Below are 25,261 nucleotides of genomic sequence, written 5' to 3' on the forward strand. Positions count from 1 at the left end.
GGGCAAGGGGTAGATGGGGTTCAGTTGGGGAGGAAATGGGTCAAGGGAGGAAGATAGTTGGGGCTGGATTGGAGAAAACAGTACAGAGAAATGAAAAGAAAATAAATGACTCATAATCCTACCACTCTAAGTGAAATCACTCTTAATTTTGGTATATTTCATTCCAGTTTTATAATTCTAATTGTAAACATGATAACTGCTCAAAAGCAAATAATCAAATTCAGAAAAACACAAAATAAATACAAATGATCTATTGCCTATCACTTGAAACAATCTATAGTATTATTCCTTTTAATTTTTGGTGATTTCATGGTCAAGTGAAAAAGATTTAACTGTATTTCTGTAGACGGTGAGAAGCCAAAAGATATATTTAGACAAAGAACTAATATGACAAGAAATGTTTTTAAGAAGATATCACTGCTAACAGTATGGAAATTGAATGAGTGTAAGAGGAGACTGGAGACCAAGATGGATGTCTGTGACAAGACATTTACCCTTGTTTTGTCTTTTTTTTTTTTAACCTCTTTGAGGTTTGGACAAAGAAACCTGTTTGATCCCAGCTGTGCAGGAGCCAAAGTTTCCACAGAACTACAACCTTGTAACAGAGAACCTTGCCCTGACAGAGTATACCTTGTACTTGGGATTTCACAGGTAACTCCTCTGATGTCATTAGGAAAAAACAGTTGAGTTGTGTTGATAACCAGAAGGTAGAAATTGAGTCTTTGGCCAGGCACAGAAGCTCACATCTTTAATCTCAGCATTTTGGGAGGCCAAGGCAGAAGGATTGCTTAAGGCCAGAAGTTTAAGACCACTAACCTGGGCAAGAAAGACCCCCATCTCTACCAAAAAAAAAAAAAAAAATCGCCAGGCATGGTGGCATATGCTTGTAGTCCTAGCTGCTCCAGAGGCTGAGACAGGAGGATTGCTCTAGCCAAGGAGTTGGAGGCCACAGTGAGCTATGATTGTGCAACTGTACTCCATCCTGGGTGACAGAGTGATAACCTGTCTCTTAAAAAAAAAAAAAAAAAGAGAGGGAGAGTCTTAGAGATATAATCTGAGCTTATTCTAAAGGCTTACATTAAAATCTAATAGAAAAGGGGCATTGTATGAATTTATTTGTGTTTCATGAATCAGCTTTGTCCAGATTTTTTAAATTTGTTTTTAACTTTTATTGTTGTTGAGATGGATTTTCGCTCTTGTCACCTTGGTTGGAGTACAGTGGCGCATTCTCTGCTCACTGCAACCTCCACCTCCTGGGTTCAAGCAATTCTTCTGCCTCATCCTCCCAAGTAGCTGGGATTACAGGCATGCACCACCATGCCCAGCTGATTTTGTATTTTTTTAGTAGAGATGGGGTTTCACTGTGTTGGCCGGGCTGGTCTCGAACTCCTGACCTCAGGTGATCCACCCACCTTGGCCTCCCAAAGTGCTGGGATTACAGGCATAAGCCACTGTGCCTGACCTGTTTTTAACTTTTGACCTGTTAAACTTTAAAAATTAAATTGCTGTCTTTCTGTTATGATCTGGGAAAGTGGAATTGTTTTCATTTTGTATTGCACTTTCTGCTCTTAAATTTTCATTACTGGCCAGGTGTGGTGGCTCATGCCTGTAATCCTTAGCACTTGGGGAGGCCGAGGCAGGCCGATCACTTGAGCCCAGGAGTTTGAGAGCAGCCTGGGCAACATGGCAAAACCCCGTCTCTACAAAATATACAAGAATTAGCTGGGCGTGGTGGCATGTGCCTGTAGTGTCAGCTAATCACGAGGCTGAGGTGGGAGGATCTCTTGAGCCCGGAATGTTGAGACTGCAGTGAGCTGAGATTGCACCACTGCGCTCCAGCCTGGGCAACATAGTGAAACCCTGTCTCCAAAAAAAAAAAAAAATTCATTACTACTCCTGGTGAGAAAAGATGAAGTTTGCCCAGGCGCAGTGGCTCACACCTGTAATCTCAACACTTTGGGAGGCTGAGGCGGGCAGATCACAAGGTCAGGAGATTAAGACCATCCTGGCTAACACGGTAAAACCCCGTCTCTACTAAAAATACAAAAAATTAGCCTGGCTTGGTGGCACGTGCCTGTAGTCCCAGCTACTCAGGAGGGTTGGGGTTAGGGTTAGGGTTGAAGAAGGAGAATTGCTTGAACCTGGGAGGCGGAAGTTGCAGTGAGCCGAGATCGTGCCACTGCACTCCAGCCTGGACAACAGAATGGAAATCTATCTCAAAAAAAAATAATTAATTAATTTAAAAAAAAAAAAAGACCAAGTTCTAACTCTACAGAGAGACAAAAATGGCAAAAATTAAGGAAATGTTTATAAGGGAGTCTGATGAGATCAATAGGACCACAAAAGACATTAGATAAAGAAGATTCTAGAAATGTGAAGATTTTAGAACTAGAATGTATGACTTCCAAAAACAGTTCTGGTTCTGGCTGTTCATTATTCTGTAATTTGTTTTCCTCTGATTTAGCTGATTATGACAGGTATAAGTAGAGGGAGAAAACAGCAACGCAGTCATAGAAAGGGACACTAGGAATAGCAATTTTTAATACCTTCTCAAGATACCTGAATTGATGCAGAGCATTTTTCAAAACTACCCAGTCAACACATTGCTGGAGGAATGAAATTATATCTTTAGAGAGAAATCTCCATCATAGACATTCTAAATAAGACAGTAGATAAAAGTTCAGCATGTGCTTAACCTGCTCAACTGCCTAGGTTCAAACAAAAAATGAATATCATCTAGTTTCCCAATATTAACTAGCCAAGACATTATCTACAGAGCCAAAGGAAATGATTTTGGACCATTATCCGTAACTTTGAATTATGTGTCTTCCTTTCAGTAGAGAATATTAGGCTGACCTTTTCTGAAGAATAATTTAATTTAATATTGAACAACAGAGTGCTGGAAGCTGCTCTTAGATTGCATCTCAGGTGGCTACTAGTTTATATGTGGTCATTACTAATCTAGAGTCCCTTTTCACCAGCTTAGTTTTCTACTAACCGAAGAAAGACTATCCATATAACCCCATCAAAGTGTGATCATTGCATCAAAGTATGATCATTGCCCTCATGTGATGTAAAACTATCCTGCTGGGCTTCTTGTACTTTGCCTAATAATTATTTATTTTATGTAGTAACAGCCCATTCTACACCCTACTCAACCAAGCTGCCTTTCTTTGGATAGTGCATTTCAGCCGAAGGCTGCTAACTATTTGCAATTAGCTTCGATTATGTTGAATACTTGGCAACGTTTTCCCATTGCTGTGCACCCTGCCTGTGTCCTGTCAAAAACTTTTGTGAGTGCCCTCTGTGTCATTGCAACTGCAACTCCCTACTATCCTTAAAGAGAAGACTAGATAAATAATTGAGGTGGTTTTTTTTGGTTTTTTGTTTGGTTTTTGTGTGTGTGTGTGACTTTCTGTTTTCCCTGACCCGATCTCTTCTGCTTTCTTGGGGGCAGGTTGCATGATCAGATGGTAAAAATCAACCAAAATCTGCATCGGCTGCAGGTTGCCTGGCGGGATGCTCAGCAGAGTTCTAGCCCTGCTGCTGACAATCTTCGTGAGCAGTTTGAACGATTGATGACCATCTATCTTTCTACCAAGACTGCCATGACAGAGCCACAAATGCTACAAAACTGCCTAAACTTGCAGGTGTCCATGGCTGTTCTACTGGTTCAACTGGCCATAGGCAATGAGGGCTCACAACCAATAGAGCTAACCTTTCCTTTGCCAGATGGCTACAGCTCTTTGGCTTATGTGCCAGGTAAGCAGGCTTTCCCTTGGGAATGTCCTATTTATAGCCTTCTGAGTTTAACTGGGTCAGTTTGGAAGTTTAATCCTCAAAATACCCTTTCTTCATTATCATTCAGTTGTTTTCGGAGAAACAACTCAAACTTAGATAATATCTACTGGTCAAAGTATTGGGTGACTAACAATTTGTTCCTCAACCTTGTGTCCCCACTGCTGTGCATACCAGAAAATCATCTTCAAAGGATTAAGTGTAATCAGAGTTTTCAGAGCTATTAGTTCCTATCATTAATATTTGTTCAACTTACACATTCATCTAACCTTTCCTGTCCTTTTTGTAGAAAAAAAATTAGCTCCTACTGGTTAACTCAGAAGGGAAAGAGAGAGAGAGAGAGAGCTTGTGTGTGTGTGTGTGTTTGTGTGTGTGTGTGTGTGTGTGTCAGTGAGTCATTGAGGGGTGGGCAGGTGTTGCCAATCTAATCAGGTTATGTGTTCTTAACCATTGTATTGGTCATATCATGCTGTGTAACAGATTACCCCAAAACATAGCAGCTTAAAACTACAGACCAGGTATGATGGTGCATGCCTGTAATCCCAGCACTTTGGGAGGCCGAAGCAGGATGATTACTTGAGCCCAGGAGTTCAGGATTGGCCTGGGCAACATAGGGAGACCTTATCTCTACAAAAACTAAAAAATTAGCCAGGCATGGTGGTGTACACTTGTAGTTCCAGCTACTCAGGGGGCTGAAGTGAGAGAATGGCTTGAGCCCAGGAAGTTGAGGCCACAGTGAGCCATAATTGCACTACTGCACTCCAGCCTGGGTGACAGAGCAGGACCTTGTCTCAAAAAAAAATAATAATAAACAAAATAGCAACAACAACACTGCAAACAGCGTACTCAGCTGCGTGATTCTGACTCAGAGTTCCTCAGGAAGTTATGTAGCCAAGCTGTCAGGGCCTTAGGAATCTGAGGACTCTGCTAGGGCTGGAGGATCCACTTACAAGCCCAGTCATGTGGTTGTTGACAGGCCTCAGTTGCTTGTGCTATTGACCAGCAGCCTCTTTTCTAGGCCATGTATGTGTCTTCTAAATACTACTCATGATATGGCAGCTGGCTTCCCCCGGAGCAAGTGACCAAAATGGAGACTGTAAGCTTTTATACCCTAATCTTGGAAATGACATAGCATCACGTCTGCTGTATGCCTCAGAGTTTATCTTCTACTCTGAAAGAGTGAATATGGGAGGGGACTGCATAAGGTCATGAACCAAAAAGCAGTGATCATTGGAGGACCATCCTGGAGTCTGGCTACCGCCATCACCTAACATGTTAATCTTTATTAGGGCGTCCTCACACATCTGAAGGGTTTAAACCACAGTTAACCTTGAGACTAAAAATGTATATATTAGTATACTGGTGTGTTAACATTTTGTGTCATTACTGTTCATATATTTACTTGAATAAAAATTTAAATTGACTTACATTTAAAGGAGATTTTACGTTTATTGACTTATCACCATCTCTAGTACCAACAAAACATTTAGTTTTTTTTTTTAACCTTCATTAAGTAGGGTGAAAGGAATTTAAGTGTTGTTTATTAGTACAAATATACAGATGTTTGGCTAATTCCAGTGAATACTTTCTTTTTCAGAATTTTTTGCAGATAACCTGGGTGATTTTCTCATTTTTCTCCGCCGCTTTGCCGATGACATTTTGGAGACATCAGCAGATTCCCTGGAGCATGTCCTTCACTTTATCACCATTTTCACTGGAAGCATAGAAAGGTGAAGTGCTGTAAGCTTGGTTCTGTCACTGTTTAGGCTGTAAAACATTCAGAAGACTTCTAAACCAAGAAATAAACAAGCCTGAATCATAAGGGGTTGCCTTCAGAAGTTATGGTAACATTAATTAATCACCTGACCATCCATATGGGTAGCCAGAAACCCCACTGTTGAGAGGTATAATAAACAATGAACTTTGCCCACAGAGAACTTAATCCTGCAAATAAGGTATCTTATGGGAATTCCACTGCTAGTCCATGGTTAAAGTAGTTAACATAATGCCAGAAACTTACCAGTGGCAGCCAGGTGCTAATGATCTTCTAATAATTATATGATGATAAAGCTTGTTCTTGCTATTCTGAGTTGGATGAGCAGTAAACTTAAGTCAATATTATTTCTCATTTCAAGTTTTCTCACTCATAGCTTCTAGACCTCTTTTCCAAAGGAAGATACTGTGACTTGTAGAATTGCTTCCCTGATTTTTTTGATGCATAGGCTAAAGGAAATGGAAACTCTGTGTACAAAAGTGAAGATTTGCTGCACAATGAAGAGAGTGACCCACAATTCCCTGAGCCGTATCAGTGATAAGTAGAGAGAAGCCAATTCTTCACTGAGCTGAGCATACCTAATGAGAAGTCATAAGTCAACAAGTATTATGCATACACTGTATGCGTCATGGGTAATGTAGCATAATTATATTCTAGTCTTTACCCTCAGAAAGCTTGAAAAGGCAAATTTATTCCACATGAAACTGTCAGAGAATAGTAAGCAGTAAATAATGCATTATTACAGAGAAGTAAACAATGGCTAAGCATTCAAAAACTTAAGTGCTCACCCTCATAGTTGGTAAGCTGTCAACTCAAGAGCTAAATGATGTACCCTGCATCACCACCTCCCACCCTCCACCCACACCAAGAAACTGACAAACTTAAAACTGCAGAAGTGGATCTTTTTTTTTCCTATAATGATGGTTTAGGGTGGATTTTTATTCTTATGTGGAGAGAACAGCGTCATAAATTTGGAGTTAAGCTTATCTGCTCATCTTGCTTTTTTCCCATTTTGCAGAATGAAGAATCCCCACCTGAGGGCCAAACTAGCAGAGGTGTTGGAAGCAGTGATGCCCCACCTGGATCAGACCCCAAATCCTTTGGTATCCAGTGTGTTCCACCGGAAACGTGTGTTCTGCAACTTTCAGTATGCACCCCAACTTGCAGAGGCTCTAATCAAGGTTTTTGTGGACATCGAATTTACAGGTAAAGCAGTCATGAAGCTGAGCCCAGAACTGAGAAGCTGATACCAGTGGAGTTTCATAGTTTGATCTGTATTTGGATATCAAAGAAATGTCAAGCCATTACTATTGAATACCTACTATGTGCCAGGCTTGATGATAAGTGCTTTTTTTTTAACATTATCCCATTGTCACCATCTGAAAAGTTTCACTCTATTATCCCTGTTTTATTTATTTATTTATTTTTAATTATCCCTGTTTTACAAATGAAGACATGACTGCCCAAAAGATCAAATTATTTGTCCATGTCATGACATTCACTACCAAGTGGTAGAATCAGGTCTGTGTCACCTGAAGAAATCTACGTATTCCAACACCCTTATTATGATGCTTCATCAAATCAGACTCAAATTAGACTTTTTGATTAAAACCTGGGTCTTTATTTTTCTCTGCCTTAAAATTACAGAATAGTGCATAAAGAGGCAGTGTACTGGTTGAGAGATTCTTTTATCTTAACCAGACTATCTAACTCTCCAATCGTCTAATGGTTCGATTAAGAATACCAGCAGGAGGCCGGGCGCGGTGGCTCACGCCTGTAATCCCAGCACTTTGGGAGGCCGAGGCGGGCGGATCACAAGGTCAGGAGATCGAGACCACGGTGAAACCCCGTCTCTACTAAAAATACAAAAAATTAGCCGGGCACGGTGGCGGGCGCCTGTAGTCCCAGCTACTTAGGAGGCTGAGGCAGGAGAATGGCATGAACCCGGGAGGCGGAGCTTGCAGTGAGCTGAGATCGCGCCACTGCACTCTAGCCTGGGCGACAGAGCGAGACTCCGTCTCAAAAAAAAAAAAAAAAGAATACGAGCAGGCGGCCAGGCAGAGTGGTTCATGCTTGTAATCCCAGCATTTTGGGAGGCCGAAGTAGGCAGATCACTTGAACTCATGAGTTTGAGACCAGCCTGGCCAACATGGTGAAACCCCATCTCTACAAAAAATACAAAAATTACCCGGGCGTGGTGGTGGGTACCTGTAATCCCAGCTACTCAGGAGGCAGAGGCACGAGAATCGCTTGAATTCGGGAGGTGGAGGTGGCAGTGAGCTGAGATTGCACCACTGCACCCCAGCCTGGATGACAGAGCAAGAAATCCCTCTCAAAAAAAAAAAAAACACCAGTGGGCAACGTTCCCTCTCTATGTAACCCTGAGCCCCTGTGTTTGTTTAAACAGTACCCTGTCTCAAAGCCTGAGAAGTACTCATGTTTGGATATGGAAGCATTTGTTTCCCTTGACTTTTATTTTATAGCTTGGTACTTGTCTCTTGCAGAGTAAGGTATCCTTTATCTCTGTCTCCCCTTTACTTCCTCAGTAAGGAAATGAGCAAACACTTGGCCATAACTTTAGACCTCTAGAAACTCCAGGGCAGATTTTGTTAGTAGTCTTAACACACTCAAAAGCAAATGGCTACAAAGCAAATGACTACACATAGGCATAAGCTCTTCCTCTTATGACACCACCTTTGCTGATATTTTGCTCTTGCCTTACTCCAGGAGACCCCCATCAATTTGAACAGAAGTTTAATTACCGTCGTCCCATGTATCCTATCCTAAGATACATGTGGGGGACAGATACCTATCGGGAGAGCATTAAGGTGAGAGAGTTTCTGATGAAACCTGTCGCTTTATATAAGCCCCAATGAGTTGTAATTCAATACTAAAATGGTTTTCTTGTGGGCTGGGACTTACAGGATTTGGCTGACTATGCCTCTAAGAATTTAGAAGCCATGAATCCCCCACTTTTCCTCCGCTTTCTTAACCTGCTAATGAATGATGCCATCTTCCTTTTGGATGAAGCCATACAGGTGAGAAAAAAAGATTTAACTGCCCCATACCATCAAATCATCATCAGTACATACATTTTACCTTTTAATCATATAGAGCAGTCCTTATGCCCCTAGTACCAGACTGGAACACCAAAAATGTGTGGTTAGTAGTGTACCACCAAGCTTGCCATTACAGAGCTTTCTAGTTCATTCCATTAGAGACCAAGATCAAGGGTCATTGAAGCGTCATGAGATGGACATTTTGGCAGAGTTGAAAATACCATATGGTGGCCGGGCGCGGTGGCTCAAGCCTGTAATCCCAGCACTTTGGGAGGCCGAGGCGGGCGGATCACAAGGTCAGGAGATCGAGACCACAGTGAAACCCCGTCTCTACTAAAAATACAAAAAATTAGCCGGGTGCGGTGGCGGGCACCTGTAGTCCCAGCTACTCAGGAGGCTGAGGCAGGAGAATGGCGGGAACCCGGGAGGCGGAGCTTGCAGTGAGCCGAGATCGCGCCACTGCACTCCAGCCTGGGCAACAGCGTGAGACTCCGTCTCAAAAAAAAAAAAAAAAGAAAATACCATATGGTGAAGCCAAACTACATTGTATTGGCAGGAGTAATTCATCAGGCCGGCACTACAGAAAGAAAGAAATCAAAGGAGCTAACTTTTGGTCATTGAAACCCTTTTAATCCCAACATGTCAGTAAAATATCTTACTAAGACAATGACTTTTAACCCACTTTCCTAAAAGATTCTGATTTTTGCACCACTACTTGAAAGAAAATCTCTGATTTGGGTTATTTTTTCATATAAAGGCTCCAAGTTGTCAATATTTCTCATATTTCCACTGCCTCCTAAATTCTTAGCTATATTGTGAAACAAACGTTTCACAAAGTATAAAATGCAGCAGCTGGGTGCCTCTCAGCTCCTTCAGTGTATTATTTCCTTAACCTTCCCTGGTGGATCTGCTTACTTCTCCCATAAAAACCTCGCTATCTGTAGAGCAAAACTTCCCTTACCTGTGATGGGTAGAGGATGGACAGGGCACTGACCTAAAGGGAGATGAAGCAGGTAAATCCTGAGGGTAGCCTTTAGACAATCATGAGCTCCTCGTTGTGATCAGCAGTCCCCTGAGTAGCTTGTGTTTAATTTGTGAGAAAGGTTTGATCTGATTTCTTCATAATCCTACACTTTAGGGTTTAAGATAGGTTTTCTTCAAAAGTGAGAATAGGTCCTGTTACAAACAGACCCTTTTAAGCAAGAGGTGTGTGACACAAAGTATGAAGCAGATGGTATTTTCATGAGATTAAGTTTAACAAGTTGTTTGCTACAACAGGAAGGATGACATGAAATAGAGAGTTTTAAATAATTATGTTCTTCCACACATCTTGCATATTTGATAGAGCTTTGATTTTTTTGTAAGGAATTTGGCAGGGGGGGATTTGTTTTCATCTTTCAGGAAGGAGTCATCGTTTTTTCACTATAGTGTGGGGTTTTTTAGTTTTTTTGTTTCTTGGCCTGGGTTTCATATATTAAACTCTTCATCCTTCTTTCCATTTAATAATGATATACTATTTCTAGGGGAATTACCTGTGAATGTACCCAAGCTGAAACAAATCTGTATGAAGCCACAATTTCTTTTTTTCCTGAAAGTTCTTTTGAGCTTCAGCCCTATGCTGAGAAATAAAGGCTCATGTCTCTTACATGATCCCTTGTTTTCCCAGCTTAGTTGACTGGATTTTTAATAGGACCTCCTAAATGTCACGTCCCTTCAACTGCACCTTTCTTCTCTGATACATCCCATCTCTGGTTTCTGCAGTATTTGAGCAAGATAAAGATTCAGCAAATTGAGAAGGACCGAGGTGAATGGGATAGTCTGACTCCAGAAGCCCGCCGAGAAAAGGAGGCCGGCCTACAGATGTTTGGACAGCTGGCACGTTTCCATAACATCATGTCCAATGAAACAATTGGTACCCTTGCCTTTCTCACATCAGGTAAGGATACAAACTACTGCTTTCCCCCAAAAAAGTAATGGCCAAGATCTGCTTCACTTGAGGGTTCAGCCTAGCTGAAACTAAGAATTCAGACCCTGGTGACAGTATCCTCCACATCTGGGAGGGAAACGAATCACTTGAGAAGTTTCAAAAAGAATGATAATGCCTATTATTGACATGGGAATGAAGAAATGGTCACCCTCACACAGCTGCCAGAGAGCATAAGGTGGTAAAATCTTTCTGGAGGACAAGTTAGCCATATAAATATTTGTGTGTCTATACACACACACATGTACATATATGTATGTTAATCTGAGAAATATGCTTGAATCCTGGTTAAATATGGTGGATGTAACAGCCATTTATCTCTACTCCCTCTATAGCTCCACTGTCCAATTCAGTAGCCACTTGCCACATGTGGCTTTCAAGGATTTAAAATGTAGCTAGTCTGAATTGAGATGTGCTATAAGTATAAAATATGTACTGCAAGACTTAGTGTTAAAATGTGAAATCTGTCCATTTTTATACTGATTATATACTGAAATTATCATTTTTAATGTCTCAGCTAAATATGATATAACAATAATCACCATTTGAGGAAATCCTCTAATGTGAAAAACAAATAGGTGAAAACTTTCTAAAAACTTTTTAAAAAAACTTTTTAATCTCAGAGGGATAAGAGAAGATATAGCAACCAAAAAAACAAGAACAAAGAGGCAATGAAAGAGATTATTTAAAGAATAAGAAAGAGCTCTTGGATATTGAAATTTTTACCTCAGAAATGTTAAATATTCAGTAAAAGGGTTAGAAGATATAAATTCAAGGAACTCTTCTATGAACGTAGAACAGAAGGAAAAAGATGGAAATTAAAAGAGAAAGGATAAGAAACAAAGGATGGATCTAGGAAGTCTCAAAAGAGAAAAATGGAGGGAAGGAAGTTATCATCAAAGATACCAAAAAATCCCCAAGACTCAAAGATAGCCTCTAAATTGAAAGGGCTTGCCAAGGGCCCTGCACAGAGAATTTTTTAAAACCCACACTGAAGTATAACATTGTGAAATTTTAGGAAATCATGGTAAAAAGAAGACCCTAAAATATCGCAGAGAAGTCAGGTAATGTTACCATAGTTTAAGTATCAAAATGGCTTTGCACTTTCAACAGTGTCATTTGAAGCGGAGACACATTTCTGAGGGAAAGTAAACCTAGGAGGAGGAAGGTGGAATTCAACACAAGGGAGACGCAAAGGAGATTCCCAGGATGATGGTAAAAGGAGCTTGTGTGACCACTACATAGCAGGCCTGTAGAGCAAGCAGTCCACGTTGGAGCAAAGGATAGAAACATCCAGAAAGAATGTTTCCAAAAATTAATCAGCAGCTAGAAATGACCGTGTTGAGAGTTTTAAATTCCAATGGAGAGTTTGGAAAGAATTTAGTGATAAGAGGCTCTGAAAATAAGCAAATAAGCAAAAAGTTATACTAAAAAGGAACTATATACTCATTAGGACAGCACATGGCTCTGCTGTGAATAATATTTACATAATTTTAATAACTAAATTATTTAACCAGGCCGGGCGCGGTGGCTCAAGCCTGTAATCCCAGCACTTTGGGAGGCCAAGACGGGTGGATCACAAGGTCAGGAGATCGAGACCATCCTGGCTAACCCGGTGAAACCCCGTCTCTACTAAAAAATACAAAAAACTAGCCGGGCGAGGTGGCGGGCGCCTGTAGTCCCAGCTACTCGGGAGGCTGAGGCAGGAGAATGGCGTGAACCCGGGAGTCGGAGCTTGCAGTGAGCTGAGATCCGGCCACTGCACTCCAGCCTGGGTGACAGAGCGAGACCCCGTCTCAAAAAAAAAAAAAAAAAAAAAAAAAAAAAAATTATTTAACCAAAAATTTGACTATATATTGAGGGATTTGTGATAATGACTAAAACTGAAAAATCAACAACTATCAGTACCAACCAAACATAGCATTATGATACTGTCTGGCTTGTTAAATTTGACATGTATAAATTTTTTTTTTTAGTTTTTGGAATTCATGCCCTATGACATAGCAGTTCCTTACAGATTTGTTAAGAAGAAGCGATAGGCCAGGCGCGGTGGCTCACACCTGTAACCCCAGCACTTTGGGAGGCCGAGGCGAGCGGATCACGAGGTCAGGAGTTCGAGACCAACCTGGCCAACATAGTGAAACCCTGTCTCTACTAAAATTACAAAAATTAGCCAGGTGTGGTAGCATGTGCCTGTAGTCCCAGCTACTTGGGAGGCTGAGGTAGGAGAATAGCTTGAACCCAGGAGGCAGAGGTTGCAACGAGCAGAGATCACGCCACTGCTCTCCAGCCTGGACAACAGAGTGAGACTCTATCTCAAAAAAAAAAAAAAAAGAAGCAATTAGTCTACAAGATGTATCCACAATGAAGGTCATTGATAAGTGTAGGAAAAAAACTGAAAATAGTAAAAATGTCCACCGGTAAAGACGTTAAATAAATAACGTATGGTGCAGTTACAACTGGAAAAGTCAGCCATAAAAAATTATGTAAAACAGGCCTGGAGCGGTGGCCCAAGCCTGTGATCCCAGCACTTTGGGAGGCCGAGACGGGCGGATCACGAGGTCAGGAGATCGAGACCATCCTGGCTAACACGGTGAAACCCTGTCTCTACTAAAAAATACGAAAAACTAGCCAGGCGAGGTGGTGTGCGCCTGTAGTCCCAGCTACTTGGGAGGCTGAGGCAGGAGAATGACATGAACCCAGGAGGTGGAGCTTGCAGTGAGCTGAGATCGTGCCACTGCACTCCAGCCTGGGCGACAGAGCGAGCCTTCGTCTCAAAAAAAAAAGAAAAAAAATGATGGAAAACAGCCTGGTTACAGTGGCTCACACCTGTAATCTCAGCATTTTGGGAGGCCAAGGCAGGAGGATCACTTGAGCCCAGGAGGTTGAGACTGCCTTGAGCCATGATTGTGCCACTGCATTCCAGCCTAGGCAACAGCAAGACCCTGTCTGAAAAAAATAAAACATAATTTTTTTTTAAAATGATGTAAAACAGCTGGGCACAGTGGCTCACGCCTGTAATCCTCTAACACTTTGGGAGCCGAGGCAGGAGGATCACTTTGAGCCCAGGAGTTTGAGACCAGCCTGGGCAATATACTGAGACCCTATCTCATTTTTTAAAAAGATTATGTGAATCACCCCTATTCTATAGAACTTTCTGTGATGGTGAAAATATCCTATAAATCTGGGCTGTCCAGAACCATACTTAACTAGTCTGAGGAATGGATTTTTTATTTATTTTTAATTTTAGTAGCCACATATGGCCAGGGGCTGCTATGTTGGACAGCACAGGGACATACACTTAATAAAATGGTAAAGTATTTGCAATATAGTTACTGAAAACAGTAAGTTTCAGAATATGTAAAATATGATCATTTTTGTTTTAAAAATGTCTGTGTGTGTGTGTAAATATGGACAGAAAAGCTAGAAGGACAAAATGTTAAAATAGCAAGATGTTAACCGTGTTTATCTCCAGGTGGTAGTTTTTGTCTTTTCTGTTTTGTGTTTGGTTTTGGTTTTTGCTTGTCTATATTTTCTGCAGTGAAAATGAATTACTTAGTTTTTTAAAAAGTAGTTCCTTCAAAAATTTTAAAAATAAAATAACAGTAGTCCCCAGAGGTCTCCAAATAAACTATACTTAATAAGGAAAAGAGTGCTAATGGACTGAGTTTTCAGAGACTTTGGATTCTTTTCCAGAGATCAAGTCACTCTTTGTGCATCCCTTCCTGGCTGAGCGCATCATCTCCATGTTGAACTACTTCCTGCAACACCTGGTTGGCCCCAAGATGGGTGCCTTAAAAGTCAAGGACTTCAGTGAATTTGACTTCAAACCCCAGCAGCTTGTATCAGATATCTGCACTATCTACTTAAATCTTGGGTACCTGAGATTGAAATTTGTCAAGCCAGAGGGGATGCTAATGTTTTGATTTAGGGTTTTGATAGTAGAATGACCGGTTGGTAATTATGTGAAAATAGAAAAGAAATGATTCATTCCTAGTTGGTTGATGAAGGAATCTTCTGTAGTTTTAAATAAGGAGATTTTATCTGGGCAAGGTGTCATGTGCCTGTGGTCCAAGCTACTTGGGAGACTGAAGCGGGAGGATTGCTTAAGTCCAGGAGTTTGAGACCAGCCTGCACAACACAGCAGGACTCTGTCTCTAAAAACTAATAAGATTTTGAGTGACCCATGGGACATTAAGATTTCCAAAATTCTGCTTTGATCTGTGCAAAGATAAACTTTACTGGTTGTACCATTGTTTGGAAAAGTAGCATTCTTTTAAGGTCACATGATACTTGATAGACTTCCTAGAAAGTCTTTCTATATCAAAAAGTATATATATAAGAAATATATAATATATTAAATATATAAATAATATATATATTAAAAGAATGTTCATGGCTTTTAAGTGGTGAGAATACTTGTTCTGCAGCCTGTCTATTGTCTCTTCCATTGACCTATCCTCTGGTGAGTAGTTTTTTTCTGATGCTGACCTTCCAGGGATGAGGAGAATTTCTGTGCCACTGTGCCCAAGGATGGACGTTCCTATTCCCCAACTCTCTTTGCACAGACAGTTCGAGTCTTGAAGAAAATAAATAAGCCTGGGAACATGATTGTGGCTTTCAGCAACTTGGCAGAGAGAATCAAGGTGAGGAAGAGGAGGATTTGTTTGCTGATTTCATTAAGAACCACATTGTCAGCCAGTCACGGTAGCTCAAGCCTGTAGTCCCAGCTACATAAGAGGCTGAAGCTAGAGGATCGCTTAAGCCCAGGAGTTTGAGGCTGCAATGTGCTATGATCATGTCTGTGGATACAGCCACTGCACTCCAGCCTTGGCAAGATAGCAAGACCCCATCTCCTAAAAATCCACACAAAAAATCAGATTGTCGCCTCAGCTGTGCTGATTTTTACCGTATTTCAGGGAGGAAAAGAGCATTGCCATGAGAAAATATAAACAGATGGTTCTTTTTGGTCAGTCACTTAGAACTATAATATTCTTAGTTTTATTCTTGTTAACATGAGGGTGAGACTAGACATTTAAGAAATCAGCTGGGTGCAGTGGCTCATGCTTATAATCCCAGCACTTTGGGAAGCCAGGGTGGGCAGATCACCTGAGGTCAGGAGTTTGACACCAGCCTGGCCAGCATGGTGAAACCCCGTCTCTACTAAAAATACAGAAATTAGCTGGGCGTGGTGGAGCACACCTGTAATCCCAGCTACATGGGAGGCTGAGGCAGGAGAATCACTTGAACCTGGGAGGTGGAGGTTGCAGGGAGCCAAGATCACACCACCGCACTCCAGCCTGGGCAACAGAGTGAGATTCCATCTCAAAAAAAAAAAAAAAAAGAAATTTAAGAAACCTCAACTAGAAGAGAAGAATGTACACATTTATGTAAGATGTTTTTACGAAAACGTTTATGCACAGAGTTGCCAATAGATTTTAAAACCTAGGGCATTAATACAGAATAACTTCTTTGGAAAAAATACAAGATGAGTAGTTTTCAGTCACTAATTTTTATTTTCATTGTCTCTATGTTTGTAGTTGGTAGTTGGCTTCTATTGGAATATGCATACATTTTAAAAATTAAAATACTATATTGTATTTAGCTAAATCCCTTTGGTTAGAGTATGACAGCTCTGTTAGCAGTTAAAAAGAAGGAAAAAAATCATGGCACAAAAGTCTAATAGAAAACCAACCTTGTTGCTGTCAGTCTTCCTTTCATTGAGTTTCTTTATTGAGTTGGACTTCGTCTTTGGTTAGAGCTTAGTGGATCCCTGAGGAACTCGAGTTGTGAAGGAATTAAATGTTGAAACAACTTTAAAATTCCTATACCTGTTTGTATCAAAAATCAAAAACTGCTTTTCATACACAGGCTGCATGAGTGACTCTAATTATGCAAACAATACCCTCCTCCACTTCCCCTTCTCCGTCCCCTTTTGAATTATGGTATTTATAACAGAACTATTGCCAGATGGATGTTGTATGTGATGTATTTCTTTTCCTCCTAACATTTCAACCCATTTCCAGTGTGACTGCCAGCAGCTGAGCCAACTTAAAGGTCCAGAGTTGGGGCTCAATGCTTAATTTGTTCTCAGAATATCTATCTTGGCTTGTTTTTGAGAAAATGAAGCTCACATGTGTCACTATCACTGTCAAGGGTTATTAATGACCTGTTTTTTTATTTTTGAGACAGAGTCTCACTCTGTCATTGAGCATGCTGAATTCAGCTGCACTGTGAATTCACTTTAACTACCAGATGTTGTATACTCAGTCTCTTGCAGACCTCCAACAACAGGAAGAGGAAACCTATGCAGATGCCTGTGATGAGTTCCTGGATCCCATTATGAGCACACTGATGTGTGACCCTGTGGTGCTGCCATCTTCCAGAGTCACTGTGGATAGATCCACCATTGCAAGACATTTGCTCAGGTAGGCCAGTCCCAAAAAGCAGACTCAAGAGCACAGATACACATTAGTTTGCTATCTTTCTTTCCCAGGCACCTAATACAGTACTTTGCACCCAATAGATACCACATATTATTGATTTACTGATATGTTGGAAGGCATTTTGGTATCAATTGCTAGGATATAAACATTTCACAACAAAACATTCTGTTAAGAAATGCTAACTTTACCTTACCTCTTCCTGCCTTAAGAAAATAATTTCTGGCCGGGTGCAGTGGCTCATGCCTGTAATCCCAGCACTTTGGGAGGCCGAGCTAGGCAGATCACTTGAGGTCAGGAGTTCGAGACCAGCCTGGCCAACATGGTGAAACCCCATCTCTACTAAAATACAAAAAAGTTAGCGGGGCATGGTGGTGCGCACATGTAGTCCCAGCTACTCGGGAGGCTGAAGCAGGACAATTGCTTGAACCTGGGAGGCAGAGGTTGCAGTGAGCCAAAATCACACCACTGCACTCCAGCCTGGGCTCAGGTGATCCTCCTGTCTCAGCCTCTGGAGTAACTGGGACTACAGGTATGCACTAACACTCCCAACTAATTTCTGTATTTTTTGTAGAGACAGGGTTTCACCATGTTGGCCAGGCTGGTCTTGAACTCCTGGGTTCAAGTGATCCACCCGCCTCAGCCTCCCAAAGTGCTGTGGTAACCATGAATTTTCCCCAGCCTGCCTATTCTTTGGACAGTCTGCCCCATGATAACTATAGAAAAGTCAGGAATGAAGCAATAAATGGTAGCTTATTAGCTACCGAATGGGCCCCTTAACTGTTTTAGTCCAGCATTAGATAGAAATGAGTGCTGAAAGACTCTGCCTATTTATAGATTTATCTGTTTTTTTGAGACAGGGTCTTGCTCTGTCACCGGGCTGGAGTGCAGTGGCGTGATCTCACCTCACTACAGCCTCACCCTCCCAGGCTCAAGCGACCCTCCCACCTCAGCCTCACCAAGTAACTGGGACCACAGGCCATGCACCACCATTCCTGGCTTATTTTTGTATTTTTTGTAGAGAAGGGGTCTATGTTACCCACGCCAGTCTCAAACTCCTGGGCTCAAGCAATCCACTCACATCAGCCTCCCAAAGTGCTGGGATTACAAGCATAGCCACCTTGTTTGGCCTCTCCATATTTAAAATTAAGTTATATTGAGCCAGGCACAGTGGTTCATGCCTGTAATCCCAGCACTTTAGGAGGCTGAAGAAGGTGGATCACTTAGATCAGAAGTTTGAGACCAGCCTAGCCAACATGGTGAAACCTCATCTCTACTAAAAATACAAAAATTAGCCGGGCTTGTGGCATGCATGTAATCCCAGCTACTTGGGAGGCTGAAGCAGGAGAATCACTGGAACCCAGGAGGCAGAGGTTGCAGTGAGCCGAGATCACACCACTGCACTCCAGCCTGGGTGACAGAGCGAGACTCTGTCTCCAAAAAAAAACATTAAGTTCTATCTCTACAAAAAATTATTTTTAATTAGCCAAGTGTAATGGCACATGCCTGTAGTCCTAGCTACTCAGGAAGCTGAGGCAGATCGCTTGAGCACAGGAATTCAAGGCTGCACTGAGTTATGATTGCAGCACTGCACTCCTGCCTGGGCAACAGAGCAAGACACTGTCTCTAAATAAACAGATAGATACATTTTGTATACTTTGACCCAAAGTTAAGGAAATTTTTTAATATTAAAAAAATGAATTTCTGGCCAAGTGCAGTGACTTACGCCTGTAATCTTAGCACTTTGGAAGGCTGAGGCAGGTGGATCACCTGAGATCAGGAGTTTAAGACCAGCCTGGCCAACATGGTGAAACACTGTCTCTACTAAAAATACAAAAATTAGCTGGGCGTGGTGGCACACGCCTGTAGTCCCAGCTACTCAGGAGGCTGAGGCAGGAGAATCCCCTGAACCTGGGAGGCAAAGGTTGCAGTCAGCCAAGATAGCGCCACTGCAACTCCAGCCTGGGCAACAGAGCAAGACTCCGTCTCAAAAAAAAAAAAAAAAAAAACTTTCACCTTTTGGTATTTGGTACTAAGCATTCACTATATGGATTATGCTGTGCTAGATGGTATGTCTTTTGCAATGAAAATTTATATTTTATAGTGGCCTCAATATAGAGAGAAGGTATATCAGCCCTTAAAGCATGTCATAAACCAAGGTTGTCCAAGCTGTGTGTGTAGCCCAGGATGGCTTGAAATGTGACCCAACACTAATTCGTAACGTTTCTTAAAACATTATAAGAATTTTTGGCAATTTTTTTTTTTTTAGCTTATTAGCTATTGTTAGTCTTCATGTATTTTATGTATGGGCCAAGACAATTCTTCCACTGTGGCCTGGGAAGTCAAAAGATTGACACCTGTCATAAACCTTCTTACGTGTCAGGAAGCCATAATCTGCATGTACTTGCATAACAATCAGCTGACTAAATCAAATGTTGGTCTACAAGGCTTTATTCCTTAACATCTTATACTGTCCTAAGAATCTGTCACTATAATTACAAATAGTTCTTTACACTGACATGAATGTACAGTGTCTCTGTCTTAGAGAAATCTAAAGGTGACAGAAGCATAGCATTTTTTAAGCCACTGTAATTAAATATCATCTGAACAGCAGTGTTGAGATAAAATTTATTAAGAAATAGAGGCCAGGTGGGTGGCTCACGCCTGTAATCCCAGCACTTTGGGAGGCCGAGGCCGGTGGATCACTTGAGGCCAGGAGTTTGAAAGCAGCCTGGCCAACATGGTGAAACTCTGTTTCTACTGAAAATACAAAAATTAGCTGAGTGTCGTGGTGCATGCCTGTAATGCCAGCTACGCGGGAGGCTGAGGTTGGAAAATGGCTTTAACCCAGGAGGCAGAGGTTGCAGTGAGCAGAGATCACGACACTGTACTCCATCCTGGGTACCACTGCACTCCAGTGTGGGTGACAGGGCAAGACTCTGTCTCCAAAAATAAATAAATAAATAAATAAATGAACAAAGTAGCTACAAAAACTCCTGAATCATCTTTTTTTCACTCTTTCTAACCCCGACTCGGCATTTGACTCAAAGTTATAATGCACTCTGGCTTCATTCTTAAGATGCGATGCCCAGGTGTTCTATTTTTGTCTTAGAATGTTAGAACTTACAGAAATAACCCTATTTCCCTTTCTCTCTTCGTCCCAGTGACCAAACAGATCCCTTTAACCGTAGTCCCCTCACCATGGACCAGATCCGTCCAAACACAGAACTAAAAGAAAAAATCCAACGGTGGCTTGCAGAGAGGAAACAACAAAAGGAGCAACTTGAATAGATACTGTGAACTAACCAAACCAAAACCAACCCCAGAGTGCAGATAAACAATTGTTTGTGGTTTCTCTCTTTCTGGTTCTGTTCCTTTTCTTTCTTTTCTTTTTCTTTTCTTTTTTTTTTTTTTTCTTTACTAAATTAGAGAACTGCTCTTGCTGAAATTATGATAATTAAGATTCCTAAGAACTTGACAATGCTCCCCTGGCTTGCAGGAAATTATACTTATTATAGCATCACCAAGTTTAGAAATCATCACTCATTTCACCTTTTGTTGTCTCTTCATATTCTTCTTCCTTTTCCTAAATGAAATTATTTCAGCTACTAAAACTTCCTGTCACCCTGCTATTTCTCTTCCAATTACTGTTCAAACATTTTTGGTGAGTGCTGCTTTTATAAGTATATGATGTCACATATTTCAGTGACAGCTGATGTCATCAGAAAATCCTGTGTTATCCTGTGTATTTACTAGTCCTCATGATCTAGACCCTTTTCTGTGTTACAGAATAACTTCACATAAAAGCAGATAACTTGAAGTTTGTGTAGACTTTTGAATAAGATGATAGATGAGAATTTTTTTTAAAAAAAAAAGGAATTTAAAGGAATCTTGTGCAACTTCTGTTGATAGCTTGTAATTTTGTTATACAGTCCTTTTAATGAGGATTGGTAATGCAATCCTACCAATTGATGGGGGTGAGGAGACTGTTGGGCCCTTATTCTCTTATGAAAATCTGTTTCTACAAGGACTAGGCCTAAGCAGGTTTAGGCAACGAATATCATATCCATGAAAAATGTCATTTTAAGACACTAATATCAACAGTATATCTCAGTGTGTGAGATATATACATACACACATATACCCCATGTGCTTTTTTATGTTGGTTTAGTGTAAACTGAGTACCACTTTATATTTTCTCTTCCATAGTGAGATGTATGCAGTATGTGGCCATGTTTACTAACATACTCATTCTTGACAAAATGCTGAGATTATAAAATGTATATAGTTAATATTTGTTTGGGCTTGTGACCTGACTTCTAAGAGCCACTTCTAACACAGCCTTAGGTCTTCAATTAACAAAGTAGGAATTTGGGCACAACCTTGTCCACAAGCCATTTTAAATATCCACTTAGTCCTGTGTAGTTAGTAGGTGGATGTTCACCACTTTCATTAGTGAAATTGAGCTCACTACTCAATTGTGCAGCTTAATATGCTAACTAGGGACATTCCCCCTATGGACTGTCTTTATATCACTGTCTTTCTAAGCCCAGAGATGTCATAAGTGACAAGAAAAGTGATAGGATCAAGAAATGGGTGTCACTGCTTCATTTGGAACATGTTATTAACTATGGTCTCTTTCAAATAAAATAGTAGTTTTACATTTCAACACAAGTTGCTATAAGCAGTCCTTGATGTGTTTTCGATTGCATCAGCTGGAAAGCCTCAAATCTAAGAGGGCTTCCCACCCGAGATAAAATAGGTGTGGCCTATTGCTGTGCTTATAAATGAAAAAGGAAGTTGAAGACACTTTTGCAAATGCCAGAATGTAAGATTCATTTGGTGTGCTCCCTGGGCCTTTACGGCATGGGTTGACAGGATTTGTTTATTTTCTAAAATTAGCTTCATTCAGTATTTATCATCCTCCTTTCCCTCTCTGAGAATGAACTATGTATAAAATAAGCGTCTGCCTATTTGCATTTATCCTTCAAACCCAATCTAGTAGGATGTTTTCATTTTAAAAACGAGGGGAAAAGACCAGAGTTTTTCAGGAGAAAACTGGAGGAAAATGGGCACAAAAACTCAGAAGGCAGCTATTCTCAGCAGCTTCCTAGTTAACAACCCCCATGCTGCCTCCAGTCTCTGTCTGTATTCTTCTGTATTTAACCTTCAGATTGTAAGCCTTTTCTGGCAAGCTTTTCTTCTTTTTTTTAACTATTTTCCTGAAACTTTTTATGAATGGCTGTGGCACCATTAATGCTGCTGAATATCTTTAAACTCTTTGCACAGGCAAGTGTGTAGCTTAAGGCCACTACTGGTAAGGAAACCAAGTGTCCTCTGTGCCTTTTTTCTTTCTGTGAAGTAATTTAAGGACATCCAAAAAAATTAGACTTTAAAAAGTTATCTTGGTACAACACCGTGTGTATATATACACTTGGAAGCTTAAAAAGATGTCTTGTCTGGAACTTAGAAGCAGCTCTCAATCTAGTAGAGCAGACTTTCTAACATACCTGGTTTTGTGTGTTGGCTTTGCTGGAGTATGATAGCAAAATGAAGACTCTTACACTCAGCTCTGGTATTGCTCATAACTTACCAAGAGGCTAATACTAAACTTGGAAAATTGTTTAAGTATGTTTTATCAAGCAGTCTGGGTTTTGTTTTTTACTATAGTTTTTAATGGATATGTGAAAACTGAAGGAAATGTTAAAGGTTTTTTTAATGGTGCAAGTGAAGGTGCCAGTTGCTATTTGGTATCACACTCTACAAAAGCTTCATTACTTTATTTGATGGTGGTTGCTAAGCAGCCATTGCACAGAGCATAAGTCTACTGGGTGCCTTTACAAGCCAGAGGCTGATGCTGCACTGTTGTGATGTCATGTGAGGAAATAATGCACATGCTCTAATTGCTCAACAGGAAATGAACCTAGAAACAGAAAATGAAAAGGTTGATTGAAATAAAACTTGATCAACACGACTGTATTTTGAAACATTCCAGGAAGGTTACTTCTTGTTAAACTTGCCTGGCAGTGTTTGTTCAAAACTTGTATTTAATAAATGAACACCTGACTTACAACCTTTGTTATCACTTTATTCCATTATTAAAAGCTAGTGGCAGTTTCAGAAATCCCCTTGAAAACTTAGAGGATTCTGATGTTTCACTTTTTTTTTTAGGTAAGTAACATCAAATATGTGTGACCTGGCTGATCCAGCCTACTTTACCAGGCCTCTGGAGGGGACCCTGGGGTTACCCTCAGGAGATGAATCTCCCGGTATGGTTTTCCTAACCAGCTCTCTTGGCTTCACTGTTTTTCTTTATCTGGCCTGAACCCCAGGTCTTTGTAATCATTTGCTGATATCTTCCCCTTTCTTGCTCCTTGTTTCCATACCCCTGCCATGCAAGATGTCAGCCTAGATCAACTCAGCCATTCCCCTCTGCTGCAGTATCCAAACTGCAGACCATTGCTGGAGGAAAAACACAATTTTTAGAATGGTGCAACCACAAACTTATCTCTAATGTTGCCCAACAACCCTTCTGTGTGTCCTTCAGCTATTCCAAACTGTGGCCTCCTTCCTTAAATTCCTTCCCATACCCCCCTCCCAGTTACCCCTCACAATCCAATGAGTTTGCCTTCATTTTGCTGGGAAGATAAAGACTTCAGAGACTTTGAAGACTTTCAAACCTCTCTCCCATCATCACATCTGTGGAAAAGGCCCCACAGATCCCTGGCTAGTTCTCCTTTCCTGCCTCATCAGGAAAAGATATTGCCTCTTGTCAATATCCCTTCTCATCAGGCAGGATGGCCTGTGCCTGTAATCCTAGAGCTAAGCAAGAGGCAGAAGTGGGATGATCTCTTGAGGCCAGGAGTTTCAGATCAGCCTAGGCAATGTGGCAAGACCCCATTTCTAAATAAATAAATGACTGCCTCTTCTCTGTCTTCAATTTCTCCCCTGAGTTCCACATCCCCCTTGGGTTTTCTGACTTGTAATCCTTTACAGCCATATTTCTTCACCATTCACCCTGGCTTCTATCCTAATTTTTTGAAACTGCGCTAATTAGTTAAAGATTGCCATACTGCTAAATTAACTTTCCCATCCTTAATTTGACTTTTCTGCAGTATCTAGGGCAGCAGAATCACTCCTTCACTGAAAAGTTCTTAGTTCCTTGATACCACTTCAAATTTTTCTTTCCACCCCTCTAACCATTCCAAAAATCAGAGATTTACTTCTGCTCAGACTTCCCCAGGATACATTATAGTTCTGTTCGTCTCATCAAATGCCACTTCCCTACATACATCTTTTCCTTCTCATATTAAACTATGAAGTTTCAGCCCTCTGTAGTATACAGCTGTTCTCTCACACATCAGCTCAAGCATCTTCTCTAGGAAGTATGCTGAAATCACCACCATGCCTAATCTGATAGAATGCCCCCTCTCTGAGTTTACATTGCAGCTTCTTCAGATCTCAACTCTGCCACTTCCAAATTGTGTGGCCATTTTTCAAGACCAGTCTCAATGGGGACAATGCCTTACAGGCTTTCTTTAAATTCCAAAATGCCTGGCATAGTGTGGGCGTTCAATACAGGTGTTTTTTCCCTCACATCTGCACAACTCCTTGTGGCTAACTAGGGAATTAGGGGAAATGGATTCCAATCCTGATACAGGACTTTGGGGAGACTGGGATTACAAAAAAATCAACTTTAAAAAGGGCTGTGGGGCCAGGGGCGGTGATTCACGTCTGTAATCTCAGCACCAAGGCGGGCGGATCACTTGAGGCTAGAGTTCGAGACCAGCCTGGCCAACATGGTGAAACACAGTCTCTACTAAAAATACAAAAATTAGCCAGGCGTGGTGGCGGGCGCCTGTAGTCCCATCTACTCGGAAGACTGAGGCACGACAATCGCTGGAACCTGGGGGACGTAGGTTGCAATGAGCCGAAGTCGTGCCACTGCACTTCAGCCTGGGCGACAAAACGAAGACTGTCTCAAATAAAAAGGGCTATGGGTTGAACCTGGTACCAGGTTGTGTGGTGCTTGCTCGGACTCTAACTTTATATGTTTGGCCTTGGACCCTCTCTACCTCTGTACAACGATCGTGTGGGACTAGAAGAATCTCAGCGAATGCTTCTGCAGCACCGACTTCATAGGTTCTCAGAAACGCAGCTAAAGCACACGACGCGAAAGAGCGGATATCGACGCCAAGAAAAG

The 25,261-nt window shown here is 41.2% G+C and overlaps 1 protein-coding gene across 4 annotated transcripts in view; it reads left to right on the plus strand.

Annotated features, from left to right (window-relative positions):
- The window catches only part of LOC105476411 (ubiquitination factor E4A), a 41,457-nt gene extending 18,326 nt beyond the window's left edge, over positions 1-23,131 (plus strand). For 3 of the 4 annotated variants that reach the window (XM_011732350.3, XM_011732351.3, XM_011732352.3), the window contains 11 exons: positions 531-651; positions 3,458-3,762; positions 5,396-5,528; positions 6,591-6,778; positions 8,300-8,400; positions 8,497-8,610; positions 10,393-10,567; positions 14,312-14,492; positions 15,114-15,261; positions 16,886-17,043; positions 20,223-20,478. In XM_011732350.3, coding sequence (XP_011730652.1) covers positions 531-651; positions 3,458-3,762; positions 5,396-5,528; positions 6,591-6,778; positions 8,300-8,400; positions 8,497-8,610; positions 10,393-10,567; positions 14,312-14,492; positions 15,114-15,261; positions 16,886-17,043; positions 20,223-20,349 — 1,751 coding nt within the window. In that variant the 3' untranslated portion in view covers positions 20,350-20,478. Of the gene's footprint in view, positions 1-530; positions 652-3,457; positions 3,763-5,395; positions 5,529-6,590; positions 6,779-8,299; positions 8,401-8,496; positions 8,611-10,392; positions 10,568-14,311; positions 14,493-15,113; positions 15,262-16,885; positions 17,044-20,222 lie in introns of all 4 variants that reach the window. The other variant, XM_011732349.2, reaches the window with a different exon arrangement.
- The last annotated feature ends 2,130 nt before the right edge of the window (positions 23,132-25,261 follow it).

Source organism: Macaca nemestrina, chromosome 12 (assembly GCF_043159975.1).
Source record: "Macaca nemestrina isolate mMacNem1 chromosome 12, mMacNem.hap1, whole genome shotgun sequence".
Taxonomy (NCBI): domain Eukaryota; kingdom Metazoa; phylum Chordata; class Mammalia; order Primates; family Cercopithecidae; genus Macaca; species Macaca nemestrina.